Here is a 14,652-nt window from a genome sequence, read left to right on the forward strand (position 1 = left end):
ACCCGCTGGACCTGGTGGCGCTCGCAGAGCAGGTCCAGAAGGTGAGCGGGCGCGGCTGGGGAGGGGATTAGCTGTCCACGTTCGCGGAAAACTTGGCTTAACACTTTCAATATGCGTTATTTCTTTTGCACCTTAGGACAACCCTGTGAGGTAGGCAGTACAGAGTGGTTTGCAATTACACGTGAAAATCGCTCTAAAATTTTTCCGGAATGTATAGACTACTCGTTTTAAGCTGCTTCTCAGAAGATCTTTATCTATTACTTGAGAGCTTGTAGAACTTTAAACATCTAGGAGGGGGCCGGGGATTTAGCTCAGTGGTTCTACTGCCTGCCTCGCAAGCACAAGGACCCTGGTTCGATCCCCGGTACCCCCCCCCAAAAAAAAACATCTAGGAGGATGAGAACTCTGCATTTTTGTACTGTGTCCCCATTGATCAGACACAGTATTCCTAATACAAGAGGTTAGACACTGATTGCCTAAATTGGTAACATGAAGAGGAAATGAAAACAAAATGCATTGGACGTTTGGACACATGAGTCTTAGTGCCGCATTTGACATTAGCTTCAGGCAGTTTCTCTCTGGGCTGTTTTATCTATAAAATGAACAGTTAGAAGTAGGAGAGCTCCTCACCTTAAGTGAAAAATCAAGTCTTTTCTTACATTTTACCACGACTTCCAGTAATAGAGCCCTCTTCGGTATGCATAGATTTAGGATCCTGCTGCTTTAAAAAATATCCTCTTATCCTTGTATACAGTGTCAGAATTGGCCTTGATTATATTCAAAAGCCTTTGTTTTGCTCAAAATTAATAATTAGTGTGCTCAAAATTCCTCACATAAACATCTCTTTTAATTTTATTTTAGAAAAACTTAAACACGTAGGCAAATTCTTTTAACTAAGACCTTATGACTTTTTAGAAAGGTGGAGAGCAAAGCACAGCTTTTACAGATTAAGAGAGTGATATGTGTCTGTTTCATAAGATAAGTGTTCTTGGTAGCAAGGCTTCCTGGGACAAAGTTTTGGGTAAATAACATTTTCGTACATTACTGTGTGACCATCATGTTTATTATAATGGTGAGGGCCAAAGAAAGACGGAACACAATTTTTTATTTTCTTCCTATAATGTAGTGAAATATAAAGGATTCATTACTGTGCTGCCTCAATTTCTCCAAAATAATTAGTCTTTGAGAAGCTGAAGAAAAAAACACCGAATCAAGCATATTTACACTGTGTACTGAAATGTACTTTCTAACAGACTTGATCTCTGGCTCTTGACTTAATGGGTGTTCAGAAAACTTGGGAGGCTTGGTATTAAGGCATGAGTTTTGGAATCAAGCCAAACTGTTGAAATTCTTTAACTGCCATTTATTAGCTGCAAAACCTTAGGTTGTTTGCCTCTCTTGAGCTTTAATTATTTTTAATAGCAAAACATTTATTGGTATATTTTAGGCATATATAATAACCCTTGTCATAGGGAATTTGCACCTGGACATGATACATCCACCTCTTTTCCCATTTCCCCCTCCCCACAAGCCCCCTCTCCCTCCTATGTACAAAAGCTTTATTTCCTTTTTTTTTTTTTTTTGTAGCATCGAACTCGGGTCATTGTGTTTGTGAGGCAGGCAGTGGAACTACTGAGCTAAATCCCCAGCCCTAAATTTGCTTCTTGATCCATTCTGCCAGTCTGTATCTTTGGATTGGTGAATTGAGACCATTAACATTGATGATTATAACTGATATATATATATATATATATATATAGTCTTATCTCTGCCATGTTATTTTCCTGTTACTGGCTTCCTTTCCTTTTTTGTTTGATTTTTTTCCTTGCCTGGTGTATACATTCTGTTGGGGTTCAAGGAGTTATAATCCTTGTCTCTTTCTAGAATATCCTTCAGAACACTTTGGAGTGCTGGTTGGGTGGTCATGAATTTCTTCAAGTGTTCTTTGTCATGGAAGTATCTTATTTCTCCATCAATTTTGAAAGATAGTTTTGCAAGATACATTATTCTGGGTTGAAGGTGGGTTTTTCTGTTTCTTTTTTCTTTTTTTTGTTTTTGTTTTTTGAGATAGGGTCTCACTATGTAATTCAGACTGTCCTGGAACTCACTATGTAGTCGAGGCTGGTCTTGAACTCACAGCGATCCTCCTGCCTCGGCCTCCCTCGTGCTGAGATTATAGGTGTGTGCCACCACACCTGGCCATATGTAGTCTTTTAAAATACATTTAAAGGGGCCAGGGATTTGGCTCAGTGTTTCTGCTGCCTGCCTCGCAAGTGCAAGGGCTCGAGTTCAATCCCCAGTACATTTAAAACCCCAAAACATTTAAAGTATCAATTAGGACTAGAAATGTAAATTAAAATTTAAGTAGTTATGATGTAAGTGATTCAGATAAAGTAATTGCTAGATTTTGTATGTACACAGGAGAGAATGTGTGTTAAGAGTCCTACATTAGTAGAATAGTAAGAGCCAAATCACAGGCCCGGGATTTAGCTCAGTGGTTCTGCTACCGGCCTCGCAAGCACAAGGACCAGAGTTCGATCCCCAGTACAAAAAAAAAAGAGCCAAATCACAAGTATCTTCTGATTTTCACTGTAAGACCCATCCTTGATTTTAGAAGTGTTTCAGTATGAGAGAACCAATGGGAGACTTGAGAAGTGTATGGGATTAGTCAGGCAGAGAACAAGGGGAAATGTAGTAGATGTTTGGTAGCAAGAGAGAGCAGGGCATGGTGGAGAACCAAGTGTAGTCTGACTAGAATTCAGAGTGAAAAGGGTGGACAGTAAGGGAAATAGACAAGAAGGAGCACTTAGTTCTGAGGTCATATTAGCGTGGCCTTCTCCTCAATGCTGCTATTTGACCTGGGCCTTGGAGCGAGTAGGAATTTACATGACAGTAGTGAGACTGGGAAGATACTGCAGGTCTAAATAAGAACATTACAGAAGTCTTGTCATTATTGTAGGCTGATGAATTCATCCGAGCAAATGCCACCAGCAAGTTGTCAGTCATAGCTGAACAAGTCCAATATTTGCAAGAACAAGCCAGAAAGGTAAGGAAAGACTTCTAGGTAGGCTTTCATTTTCTTCATTTAGTTGACAGAATCAGCCAAACTTGCTTACCAACTTTGTAGCTTATTTATCTTCAGTACCTCTTAGAAATGTAAAGTTTTTGAGTAAAATGGAAGGTATGAACCTAAGAGGTTGTATTAGTCTCTTTTGTTGGTGTGTTGCAATACCTGAGGCAGGCTAACTTGATAAAGAAAAGGTTTATTTAGCTCACAGTGTTAGAGGTCCAAGGGTATGATGCTGGTATGATCAGCTCTGGGGAGAGCCTGCTTTCTGAATCTAGTTACAGCAGGCACATGTGTGGGAGGAGAGATCACACCTGAGTGCAGAAAGCCAGCAAGGGACCTGTTCTTGTAACAACATGCTCTTTCTCGTGCTGTGGCTCTCCTGTCACAGGAACTCCCACTAGGAGAGCAGTGTTCCCTCCCAAGGGCAGTGCCCTCAGTGAGCAAAGGGCCTCCGTCCCACTGGGCTGCACATCTTCCTTTAGCTCTCACATCACCAAGCTGGTGATAGGACTCCAAACTCCCAGGACATGACCCTTTGGGGGACAAGCAACATCTAAATTGTAGTAGAGGTTAAGAATAATTTTCTGGAGGTGGGCGTGGTGGCACATGCCTGTAATCCCAGCACTCGGGAGGCTGAGGCAGGAAGATCGCCGTGAGTTTGAGACCAGCCTGGGCTACATAGTGAGTTCCAGGTCAGTTTCAACTACATAGTGAGACCCTGTCTCAAAAAATTAAAAAAAAAGTTTCTGTTTTTATTTTCCCCAGTACTGGGAATCAAACTTATGTCTTCAGCCCTTTTTAAATTTTTTAAAATTTTAAGATAACATTTTGCTAAGTTGCTAATTGCCTCAGCTTGCTGGGAAGTATGAGGGGTATTTGTTTTTCCAGGAGAAAGTTCAATGAGATAAAACCTTTTAAGGGATAAAATGTTTTCATTCATAAAAGAAATGTACTTAGCATAGAGAAAAAAGAAATTTAAGAGTCACCCAAAGCCAGTGATGTTCAATACTTTGAAATACAATTTTTCTAAAAGCATTTTTCAGCATAGTAGCATTCATCTAATTGTTATTTCTTCAGAATCATCTGGATCCCAGTAATGATTGATTGCTATCAGGGAGCAAGATCCTAAGCATTGAACAGTTTCCAAGTTCTCATTGGGATGATCCCCAAGTACGAGGGCTGTTACTTCCATTCCTTTATGTGTCACACCCTTGTGGTTCACAGGTTCTGGAGGATGCCCACAGAGATGCTGACTTGCACCACATAGCTTGTAACATGGTGAAAAAACCTGGTAATATTTATTACCTATATCAACGGGAGAGCGGCCAGCGATACTTTTCCATTATTTCTCCAAAAGTAAGAACATTTTTTCTTTGCCCCAAAAATCTGCTCCAACCTATGAGAAATTCTTGGCATATGTGTATGAAAATAGGCCTGTGGATTATTAAATGGTTTCCTAGAAAATTGGGGGAGGTGTAAGCTAGACATAACTCTAAAAAAAATGTAGGTATGTTTTAACACGTTCCTGCAGGCTTGAACCACTGGTAGTACATTTGTGACTGTCCCCTGACACCCCAGTGGGCACCCATAGTTCAGAGCCATCTAGCAACGGGACATACAAATTACAGCCCCCTTGTGAACATGTTAAATTAGTTCATTCATTTTCTCTGTTGAGAGGGATCTGTTGTGTAGTGTGACTGCCTTCCAAGGATGGTTCTGACTAGTCTGAAGCAAAAAGCCGAAAGAAATATATGACATAGGTAGGAAAAACAGTTGGTGTGTTTACATTGTATCCTGATCAGAATGAACTCCTTTGCCTTCTCTAGGAGTGGGGAGCAGGTTGTCCACATGACTTCCTTGGTGCCTACAAACTACAGCATGATTTATCCTGGACTCCATATGAGGACATTGAGAAGCAAGAAGCTAAAATCAGCATAATGGACAAGCTGCTAAACCAGCCAGTGGCCCTGCCCCCATGCCCTGAACCCATCTTCCAGGGACTGAGCCACTGACCAGCAGGCTCTCTTAAAAGCCTGAACATCACCTCCTTGTTGCCCTTATCTCTGCCTTGGTGGAAGTGGTCATGAGAACTGAGGGGACATGGGTGACTCTTGGGATGATGCCCTATGAATGTAAATCTTGTTGTTATTGTTTTTAGTTAAGATGATAAGGAATCACAGCACTCTTTTTTGGAATCCTGTCAGGGCCACTGATACCCAGCCAGTCAGTTTCAGAGGACTGGCCAGTCAACTTTCCTTCTTCATCTCCAGCTGTTTTTCTCTTAAGCCAAAATGTTAAAGAAAACTCTTTTTCCTACAGAAAGCTTGGTGGATCATTTTCCAGGGGACCTGTTTTCAGTTTTGTTTCAGATTAGGGTTGAGCTAATTCACGATTCCAGCTTCAGAATCATCTGGTAACCAGAATGTTAGATAGTGGGGATATTAAAAAGAAAAGACTATAAATGGTTACGTAAGAGTGCTTAGTGGTTCTGGAGTGTCGCTACTGCTGAGGTCTGGCTTTCTTTTCTGCCCATTTTCATAGTTAGAATGACTGGAGAATCCAAGGCAGCTACAGAGGCTGGGCTTGGGAAGGTCCCTTCTAAACTCACACAGTTTTAGAATTGGAAGAGATACAGAAGGCTGCCACAAACTGCTGCATAAATTTGCTCTGTAGCCTTGTTGAAGGAGAGAGCCTTCAACTGAAAGAGAATTCAGCTACCCAAGCAGGTCAGATCCATTAAATGGCAACGTAAGATATTGTGCAAGAGAATGTAGAGTAGTGGAAGTAAGAAACAAGGAAAATAACCAGCCTGTTGATTATGAGTTATTATAGACTGAAAGTCCTTTTGACCGGAATAATTCAAGAGCTATACAGGGGCTTTTGAGCTAATTTACTCTAATTCTGTTTCTGTCTGGGTTCTTTTAGGACTATGTTTTATATCCTGTTCATTCAGCAGAATTAACTACATTTATAGCATCCATCATGGCTGTGTTTCCTTCAGTGCCATATTACCTATTATAATATGTAAAAGGAATAAGAGATGTGTACTTGAACCCAGAATTGGCCAAGTTCCTTTCTGGGGATGGGTGTTTCTCATGCTGATCTATCTTGTAATACCCTTCCCCTATCCTGGTGTCCGTGGCCGTTCCCTGTAAGCTGCAGTCTTTGTGAGCTGTAAATGGCTCCCCTACGCCTGACATATGAGAAGGGCTTGACTCTATCAAGATCACACGTGCTGTACTGGTTACTCCATTCATACAGGAACATCTTGTGGAATCAGCTGCAGGCGCCTTTTGCTGCGATGCTGCAGAACTGGAGAGGAGAGAGTCGTAGGTGATTCTGACTATAGAAAGTTTCTCAGGTTTTTAGAAGGTTCTGACTTAATTGTAATGACACATTTTGAGCAGATGCTCAGTTATCAAATAAATATGCTGCCATAAATTCAGCGGTTTGAAACTACACGTACTTACTGTTTCATAGTTTTGTAGGGCAGAAGTTCAAGCACAATTTTGCTGGGTCTTCTGCTTCAGGGTTTCTGTGATGTCCTGCAAGACTGGAGTTGTTACTGGCTGAGGCTGGGTTCTCAAGGCCTTCCTGGGAGGGATCTGCTTCTAAGATCACTTGTATTGTTGTTAAGAGTTTCAGTTCCTCAAGAGTTGTTGGATGGAGGGCCTTCCTTTCCTAGCTGATAGTTGGCAGATGTCACTGCAGCTCCTTGGAAAGGTCTCTTCTGAGCTCACACAGTTTAAGAATTTGAAGAGGTGCAGAAGGCTACCACATGCACATCCATAACATGGCAACTTCTGTCATCAAAGCTGACAAGGTGAGTCTGCTAGCAGGACAGAAGTTAGAATCTTATATAGTTAATCACATCACCTTTGTTGTGTTCTCTTGGTTATAAGCAAGTCACTAGGAAAGCCCACACACAAGGGAGGGAATTTCACAAGGGCATGAATACCAGTGTCTCCCAGGCAACAGAGCCCCTTATGCCTACCAAGGTCTTGGCTTTACAGAGCCCAAACATTATTAGAACATACGCATTGTTGAGGCTCTTGGTGCTGTTCATATGCTGAATTTTTGTTAAGAAACTGAATATATACAAGATCCCAATAATGAATGTAACTGTACTGTATACCTAAAAGGTACCAATAAACTCAATGAGGAAAAAAAAAAAAGGAACTGGTTATAAAGCAAAGAGCATTTTTTTAAGGAAAACATCTTTCCAGAGATGCACTGCTTATTGTGTAAAAGCCTGTTTTTAGTATGAAGGTCCCCGGACACGAAAATTTTATTAGAGACTGTCCTATAGTAGAGCACGCTTCTCTAGTGACGACAGACCTCGTGCCTGACATTGCATGTGTCTCTCCCTTGGACAGTGCTTGATGAGCAGAGATCTTGACAACCTGTCACACTGCTAGGACAGTCCACCTGTCTATTGCTAACTCAAGATTGATCGCTGTATCTGAGTTACCAATTTCTCTGGCAGGAATTGGTATATTAGCTTTCTAGGAACCTCATTTTAGTGATTAACCCAGAGGTTGGATAGAAGGAAGACCATTAACTTCCATCCTTAATCCAGGCAAGAGATGATGGCAGTCGAAACTCAGTGGTGGAGGAGCAAGAGTTGCTGCCTCCTCATTCTCTTTTTTTTTTTTGGTACCAGGGATTGAACTTGGGTCCTTGTGCTTGCGAGGCAGGCGGTGGAACCACTGAGCTAAATCCCGGGCCCCTCATTCTCTTCTTGGTACACTTTAGGGCCAAGATCTCAGCCCTTTCCTTTTTCTCCCTACTGGGTTGTTTAACCCATTCTTAAGGCTTTAAATCCTATCCAGATGCTGCTGACTCATGTGCATGTCACCTGATCAGCCCCCAACTTCACATGCATTTGTTTATCCTGGAGCCTTACTTGACATTTCTATTTTTAATCATTACAAATTTAAGTGTCCACCACTAAACTTGAATTCACTTCAAAAACCTGTTTCACTCCCATAACCAATTACCGGTCTTTTTTACTCTGCCTTTGGAATACATGACTGCTTCTGAGCACCTCCATTCCTGTTCCCTGGGCGAAAGCTACCCAGCATCTCTAGCCTGGACTAAGGCACTAATCCTAGTCTCCCACTTAGGTTTCTACCAGCCTTGAGTCTGTTTCCACAGAGACCGTCAGCATCACCTTTTAACACTGTTTAGAAAGATCCCAAGAGTTTCTCACTATGCTTAGCATAAAATCCAGGCTTCTTGTTAGGTTTCAAGCGATCTGCCCCTTTCAGTATTCATATTCCTGCTGCATCAGCCTTGCCTCCTTCCTGCATACCAAGTTCCTCCTTGTGTCAGGACCTACATTTGCTGTTCCATCTGCTTGGGATATCATCTCTGAGATCTTTGCATGGTTTATGTCTTCTCACTTAGGTTCTTGCTCAAATATCACTTCCCCGATTACCCTGTCAGAAATACCCACTCTTCTCATCCCAGAATAACTTCAGATCCTTTCTTTTCCATAGCACTTACTATAACCAGAGGTGACTTGTTTTCCTCCTTTCCCCCATACTTAAGTCGAAATTCTAGGAGGACAGAAACCATGTCTGGCCAGGCGTGGTGGCGCACGCCTGTACCACCAGCCCTCGGGAAGCTGAGAGGCAGGAGGATCGCTGTGAGTTCCAGACCAGCCTGGGCTACATAGTGAGTTCCAGGTCAGTCTCAACTACATAGTGAGACCCTGTGTCAAAAAACCAAAAAAAAAAAAAAAAAAGAAACCATGTCTGATGTGTATACTGCTGCATCTCTAGCATCTAATGATGTAGTGCCTGGCACATAGTAGGTAGTGCAATGATGAGCCAGTGGACATCTGGAGCTCTGAATTTATATCCTGTAAAGAATAACTGCATGCAGCTAAGGAATAGAATGTGAGCACATGTGTGATTTAATACTCCCCACTAGCCACATGTAAAAAGTGAAAAGAGGGCCAGGGATTTAGCTCAGTGGTGCCGCCACCTGCCTCGCAAGCACAGGGTCCCAAGTTCACCCAGGTACGCCCCCCCAAAAAGTGAAAAGAGATATGTGAAATTAACTTTTATAATATATTGTATCTAAGAGAATATATCCAAAATATTGACATTTCAACTAATACTAAAATTATTGTATATTCTCTTTTTTTAAAAGAACTCAAATTCTGGGGTGTATTTTACACTTAGAGCCCATCTGAATTCAGATGAGCCAGGTGGCCAGCACTCCATAGTCACATGTGGCCTAGTGGCTGCCATATTAGTGCAAGGTAGGTGGCCTGACTGCATCGTTCTTGTTCTCTATTTCTGGAGGATTGTGAATGACGGGAAGGATGAAACTTAACAGCAGGGTGAACAGGGTCTCTCTCAGCTACCCATTTCCTTTCCCTCTCCTGAAGAAGCTGTGAGAATGCCCTGGCTCAGATATATGATCATACCCTTAGAAGAGCGATGATGACTGAGCTATTCTGTGCTAGACACTTTGGATAATCCCATTTAATTGGTCACAACAATCCTATTTTATAGATTCAGAAACAGGTTCAGATAAACAATATAACTTGTTCAGGGGTACATGTCAGGAGTTAGAGCTGGAATGTAAAGTTGGTTTAAAATTAAAGGTACTATCATAACCGTTATGCGGTAGTGTTTAGCGTAACACAGAAATGGAGATAAGTACTAAATGACACAAAGGGGTTGGCTTAACACGGGTTTAGTTATAGTTTCTTAGATACCCTAGGTCTGATTCGTGTCACACTATTTCTAGATCTCAGCCCTGCTGATTGATTGATATTTTTGGTTTTTTGATACAGGGTCTCATTATGTAGTTGAGACTGACCTGGAACTCACTATGTAGCCCAGGCTGGTCTTGAACTCACAGCGATCCTCCTGCCTCAGACTCCCGAGTACTGGGATTACAGGCGTGCGCCACCATGCCCGGCACCTGATTTATTTATTTTATGTATACTTTTGTCCTGGGAATTGAACCCAGGGCTTTGTGCATGTTGGATAAATGCTCTACCATTGAACTACACCCCCAGCCCAGACCCACTATATATATATTTTGTTTGTTTGTTTTGCTTTGTTTTTGAGCCAGGGTCTTACTATGTAGTTCAGACCGCTCTGGAACTCACTGTGTAGCCCGGGCTGGTCTTGAACTCACAGCAATCCTCCTGCTTCAGCCTCCCAAGTGCTGGGATTACAGGTGTGCGCCACCACACCCAGCCCCCACTAATTATTAATGGCATAATTATCAGAATAATTAACTACCTGATACACTGTCTTTTCTTCTGAGGAAAGGGATGCTGACACCAACCTCAGTGTCAGTCCAAGATCCAGTGAGATGAGAATGGTGTCATAGCAGCTAAGCCCAGGGCCGGCCTCCTGCTAACCTTGCAGGATGTTCCAGGTCCTGCAGGCCCTTCCTTTGCAGATTGCAAAGTGTCTTCAGCTCTTAGTTCCATTCCTGCCCTGAGTGTATTGCACTGTGGTGACGTGGGGCTCTTGCTGCTGTAGCTTTTAGCCGTAGGGTGGCATCTGAGGGGTAGAAGAGGGTGGGACCCTGCCTCAGAATTAGTACCTGAAGTCCTGCCCACTACCAGACAATCTTTCCACAACACGCTGTCCATCCCACTAACGAGTATGGACACCTGTGGGATGCTCTTACCTCCTCCCTCAGCCCTCTTTATGCCCTCACATTCCACTTCACACTGGCCCCTTCACACTCCCCCTGTGGTCCTTGTCTTCCTGCCTGTCACACAGCATCACAGAGCTTCCGCTCAGGTGCTGACAGACGCCCTCTCCCAAACAGCTCAAACGGGTCATATCCCAGTTTGAAGGATTTTGTCTTCAGGACGTTTTTCTTTTCTTGTTTTTTTTTTTGTACTGGGGATCGAACTCAGGACCTTGCTCTTGAGAGGCAGGTGCAGAGCCACTGTACTAAATCCCCCACCCCAAATTCTAGGCTTTGCATCCATTTGAAAAGTGACTACCCTATGCCTAAGCTATTTTTACAGGCACAAGGAACTGCAGTGAACCAAATACACAAAAAACCTGCCTGCTTGGAGCCCACCGACAGCGCTTCACAAGGGGACTCCAGCCTCCTTTTACAGCCCACCTTGGACGAATCCTACCAGCCTCACCAAGATGAGACGACAGACCCCTCCTCCCTGACACCCCTTTGTGGCCTGAGCCCTAGGGTGTCCCGAAAGTGGAGGTTAGTTGCTTCTGGCTGCAGGCCCGCAGCCCCTCCCTGCTCCCAGGATTGTGAGCTAAGAGCTGGGTGTGGAGCCTGGCTCCGCCCTGGAGCGACAGCCAGCATCTGGGCTGGTTCCCACCACCACACAGGCAGGGAAGGAGTGTGGCCCCGTCCCCTCCCAGGAATGTCTCATCCCCAGGTGAGCATCACAGTTCCCACCCCACACCCCACAGCCCCCGCCCCCAGGTCCCTGGGCTCTAGGGAAGTCGGTGGGCAAGGGGAGGTTGGGTAGGAAAGCATAGGACCCTACTCTGCCCTGCCTCACTCTCTTTACTTGGCAAAGGACCCAGTGCCTGCTGATGGCGGTGTTCCTCCTTGCTCTCCTTCCTCCTCCACTGTCGGACTGTTGGTCTCTGTAGGGCTCACCGCGGGGTTTCAGCCCTCAGCCTGTCCCCCAGGCCACTCTCCACTCCTCCCTAACCTCTCACTGCCTGCCTGCCACATCTGCACCGGCACCACCTGGGGCCTCTGCCAACTTCACTGCAGTCCCCCCAGCCCCCCTGGGAGCCATCCTCCTTACTGACCTTTGCACTTGCAACTCTCTGCCAATAACACTGCCCTCAGGCCCCTCATCCCAAAGACCCTGGTAAACAAACACAGAGTGGTGAGGCTTTCCTCTGCCCCATGCCAGGTTTAGTCTCTTCTTCCTCAGTGCACTCCTGGCAGCTGGGACAAACTTATGCAACACAAGTCTGTCTCTATAAACCTCTGCTCCTGCTTCCAGATTCTAGCTTCTTCTTCTTCTTTTTTTTTTTTTTTTTTTTTTTTTTTTTTTGGTTTTTTGAGACAGGGTCTCACTCCCAAGTGCTGGGGTTACAGGTGTGTGCTACCACGCCCGGCTCAGATTCTAGCTTCTTGAGAGTGCCACCTGCATCTTGTTCTCTCAGTCCTCCAAACACTCAAGGCCTGTCACAGAGCAGGCATCAGAAAAAATAGAAAGATGCCGGGCCTGGTGACTAAAACCTGTAATCCTAGCACTTGGGAAGCTGAGGCAGGAGGGCTGCGAGTTGAAGGCCAGCCTGGGCTACATAATGAGAGACCTTGTCTCAAATGAAAAAAAGAATGCAAAGAAGATCAGAAGAATGTGCTGGGTGTGTTGAAAGGGCTGGGTTGTTGAGAGCTCATCAAGGAGGCCACACTGAACAGGGTTAGAAGCCGGGTAGACAAGATTTAGTGCAGGACTGGGTATATAGCTCAATGGAAGAGTGCTTGCCTAGCATACATGAAGCCCCGGGTTCAACAAACATTGGACGTCTTCTATTGTAGGCTTCATGCTGGACACAGGGGACCCCGGTCTGCGCTCTTGCATCCACCGTAGCAAAGGAGGAAGACAAGGTAGGCAGCGCCAGTACAAAGTCCCAGATGTTACACGGTGAGCACAGGAGATGTGACCTGACGGAGGAGGAGCACCTGCAGGCTCCAGAGGGTGCCAGGAAACTTCCCGAGGTGGGAGGTGGGGTTCTCAGAAGTGAGGAGATGCCTGGCTCAGGAACAGAGGTTACCTGCTTTGCTGAGGTCAGCCCTGAATCCCAGGACAGTTGGCTGTAGTAGGTTCGTGGAGAGGGTAATGCACCTGGTGCTTTGCCCTCTTCCCTCCCAGCTTGCCCAAGCCTGTACTGTTTTCCGTTGTAGGTTTTGATGGGCCTGGCATAAGAAGGTCTTGTTAGTTAGTCCTGATAGCGTTGGCCACCTAGCTGTTGATTCCCTTTGGTGAAGGAGGTTGCCTATGGGAGCAGTGATTCCTGCCATGGTGCCCTGAGAAAGTCCAGTCCCAAGCCCAAGTTTAGATGACTTATCTAACTCTCCCTTAGACCAGAAGGGCCTGGGACTGTTGAGAGGGGTTATCTGGGGACACAGCCTGAGCTTCTAAAATGGATGAGCGTCAAATGAGAAAACAGACAGGAGAACACCTTGGAACATGTACAGTTTATGCATTACTATAGGATTACTATATGTAGTTGATGTGTTTACCCCAACCGGCATGGCTTCTCTGTCTTACATAGGACTGGACCTCTGTCTCACAAGCAGTTTATGTGTAAGGCATATACGTGTGTAGAGTAAAGACAGAGACCAGACAGGCTGTGAAAGTGGGGAGGGTGGGCTGGTTTCCTGACGCTGTGAGTGTCTGGGTGGCCATGGAGGCAGGGCATAGCTTGGTCCTGCAAGGAGAGGTGGGCTGAGCTCCTTCACTGACCTGTTCCCCAAACCTTCTCTGGGTGGGATCTCCAGCAGAACCAGTACCAGATTTACGACCAAGATGCGGGATTTTGTTCTGTTCCCTTAACGTGACTTTGAGCAAATATTTCCATGTCTCTGAACCTCAGATAATTCCTTATCCATAAGATGGGGGAAGAATGGCAGCACCATTTCCTGAGGTGGTCCTGGCCAGAAGTGAGGACATAGTGAGAATCAGTGATTGCTGTGCATATTGTACCTTTTGTGTTCTCCCCGCGTGGAGAAGGACCTGCTCTCCTGATTGGGACCTGTCAGATCTAGGGCCTGGGGCACCTCTGCCACAGCCCTAGGTCTCTGAGAGAATAATGTTGGCTGGTGGATCAAAGGGGCCTCCTGACTGCACTTCTCTCTCAAGCCAGCCCTTACTCTTGACAAGGTCTTATCTCAGACACAGGTTATGGATGCACGAGGAAAGTACGCTTAGGACTGGTGATGTCTATGCCACAGGTCGGGGATGAGTCAGAGAGTGGGAACTATGGCCGTGTGAGTTTACCCTGCTCTGCTACTGAGCTTTCCCAAGACCCTCTGTCTTCAACGTATTTGTTCACCTCATGCTTCTCCTTCATCTACCGTCTGTTGCTCCCCAGTTGGCCACGAAACAATGTAGGGAAGATGCAGTTCATGGGCACAGGCAGTACCAGGTCCCTAGGAGAGACTATGGGTCTCCCTGACCTTAGAACCCCCTTACCCTTCTCTCCTGGGCCCCAGGCCAGTGCAGCAGTTTCTCCCTGCACCATAACCAGAGCCACCTCAAGATAAATGAATTTTCCTGGAAGAAAGTTGCCAATGCCTTGTCCCTGGCTAACATGGTCCTGGGGCTCTTCTCCATCTTCTGCAGCTTTAACAGGTAGGTCCAGGGCCCAGCGCACTCTTAGCAAAGAGCTAGAGCCTATGGCATGAAGGAAGGAGCGGGGAGAAGCTGGACAGCTGGGCACCATGGCACAAGGGTCAACTCGGGATAGGGGAACATGCAGGGGTTTACAAGTCAGGGGCTAAGATCCTTCAGTGTCTCACCAGCCTGATGCGTGGCCTTTATCAGGTTACATCCTTGGGCCTCAGTTTCTCCTTTTGTAAAAAAAAAAAAAAAAACA

The 14,652-nt window shown here is 45.2% G+C and overlaps 3 protein-coding genes across 6 annotated transcripts in view; 2 read left to right on the forward strand and 1 right to left on the reverse strand.

Moving 5' to 3' along the window:
• P3h1 (prolyl 3-hydroxylase 1) overlaps window positions 1–6,558 on the reverse strand; it is a 22,666-nt gene extending 16,108 nt beyond the window's left edge. Inside the window, exon 1 of the mRNA XM_010634093.2 lies at window positions 6,541–6,558. The gene's annotated coding sequence lies outside the window, so the exon portion shown is untranslated. The remainder of the gene's footprint in view (window positions 1–6,540) is intronic.
• On the forward strand, window positions 3–5,195 carry CUNH1orf50 (chromosome unknown C1orf50 homolog; the record flags this gene model as incomplete). Its single annotated transcript, XM_033767376.1, has 4 exons — window positions 3–41; window positions 2,960–3,046; window positions 4,295–4,426; window positions 4,897–5,195. Coding segments are annotated over 4 exons (444 nt in total), but the record flags the coding sequence as incomplete, so codon positions are not given.
• A 4,045-nt stretch (window positions 6,559–10,603) lies between the features above and the next one.
• Tmem269 (transmembrane protein 269) overlaps window positions 10,604–14,652 on the forward strand; it is a 22,242-nt gene continuing 18,193 nt past the window's right edge. For all 4 annotated transcript variants that reach the window (XM_010634132.3, XM_010634140.3, XM_019209056.2 and 1 more), the window contains exons 1-3: window positions 10,604–11,465; window positions 12,593–12,698; window positions 14,270–14,408. In XM_010634132.3, coding sequence (XP_010632434.1) covers window positions 11,064–11,465; window positions 12,593–12,698; window positions 14,270–14,408 — 647 coding nt within the window. In that variant the 5' untranslated portion in view covers window positions 10,604–11,063. The remainder of the gene's footprint in view (window positions 11,466–12,592; window positions 12,699–14,269; window positions 14,409–14,652) is intronic.

The sequence above is a fragment of the Fukomys damarensis genome, unplaced genomic scaffold (assembly GCF_012274545.1).
Source record: "Fukomys damarensis isolate Sample0158 unplaced genomic scaffold, DMR_v1.0_HiC HiC_scaffold_23, whole genome shotgun sequence".
NCBI lineage: Eukaryota > Metazoa > Chordata > Mammalia > Rodentia > Bathyergidae > Fukomys > Fukomys damarensis.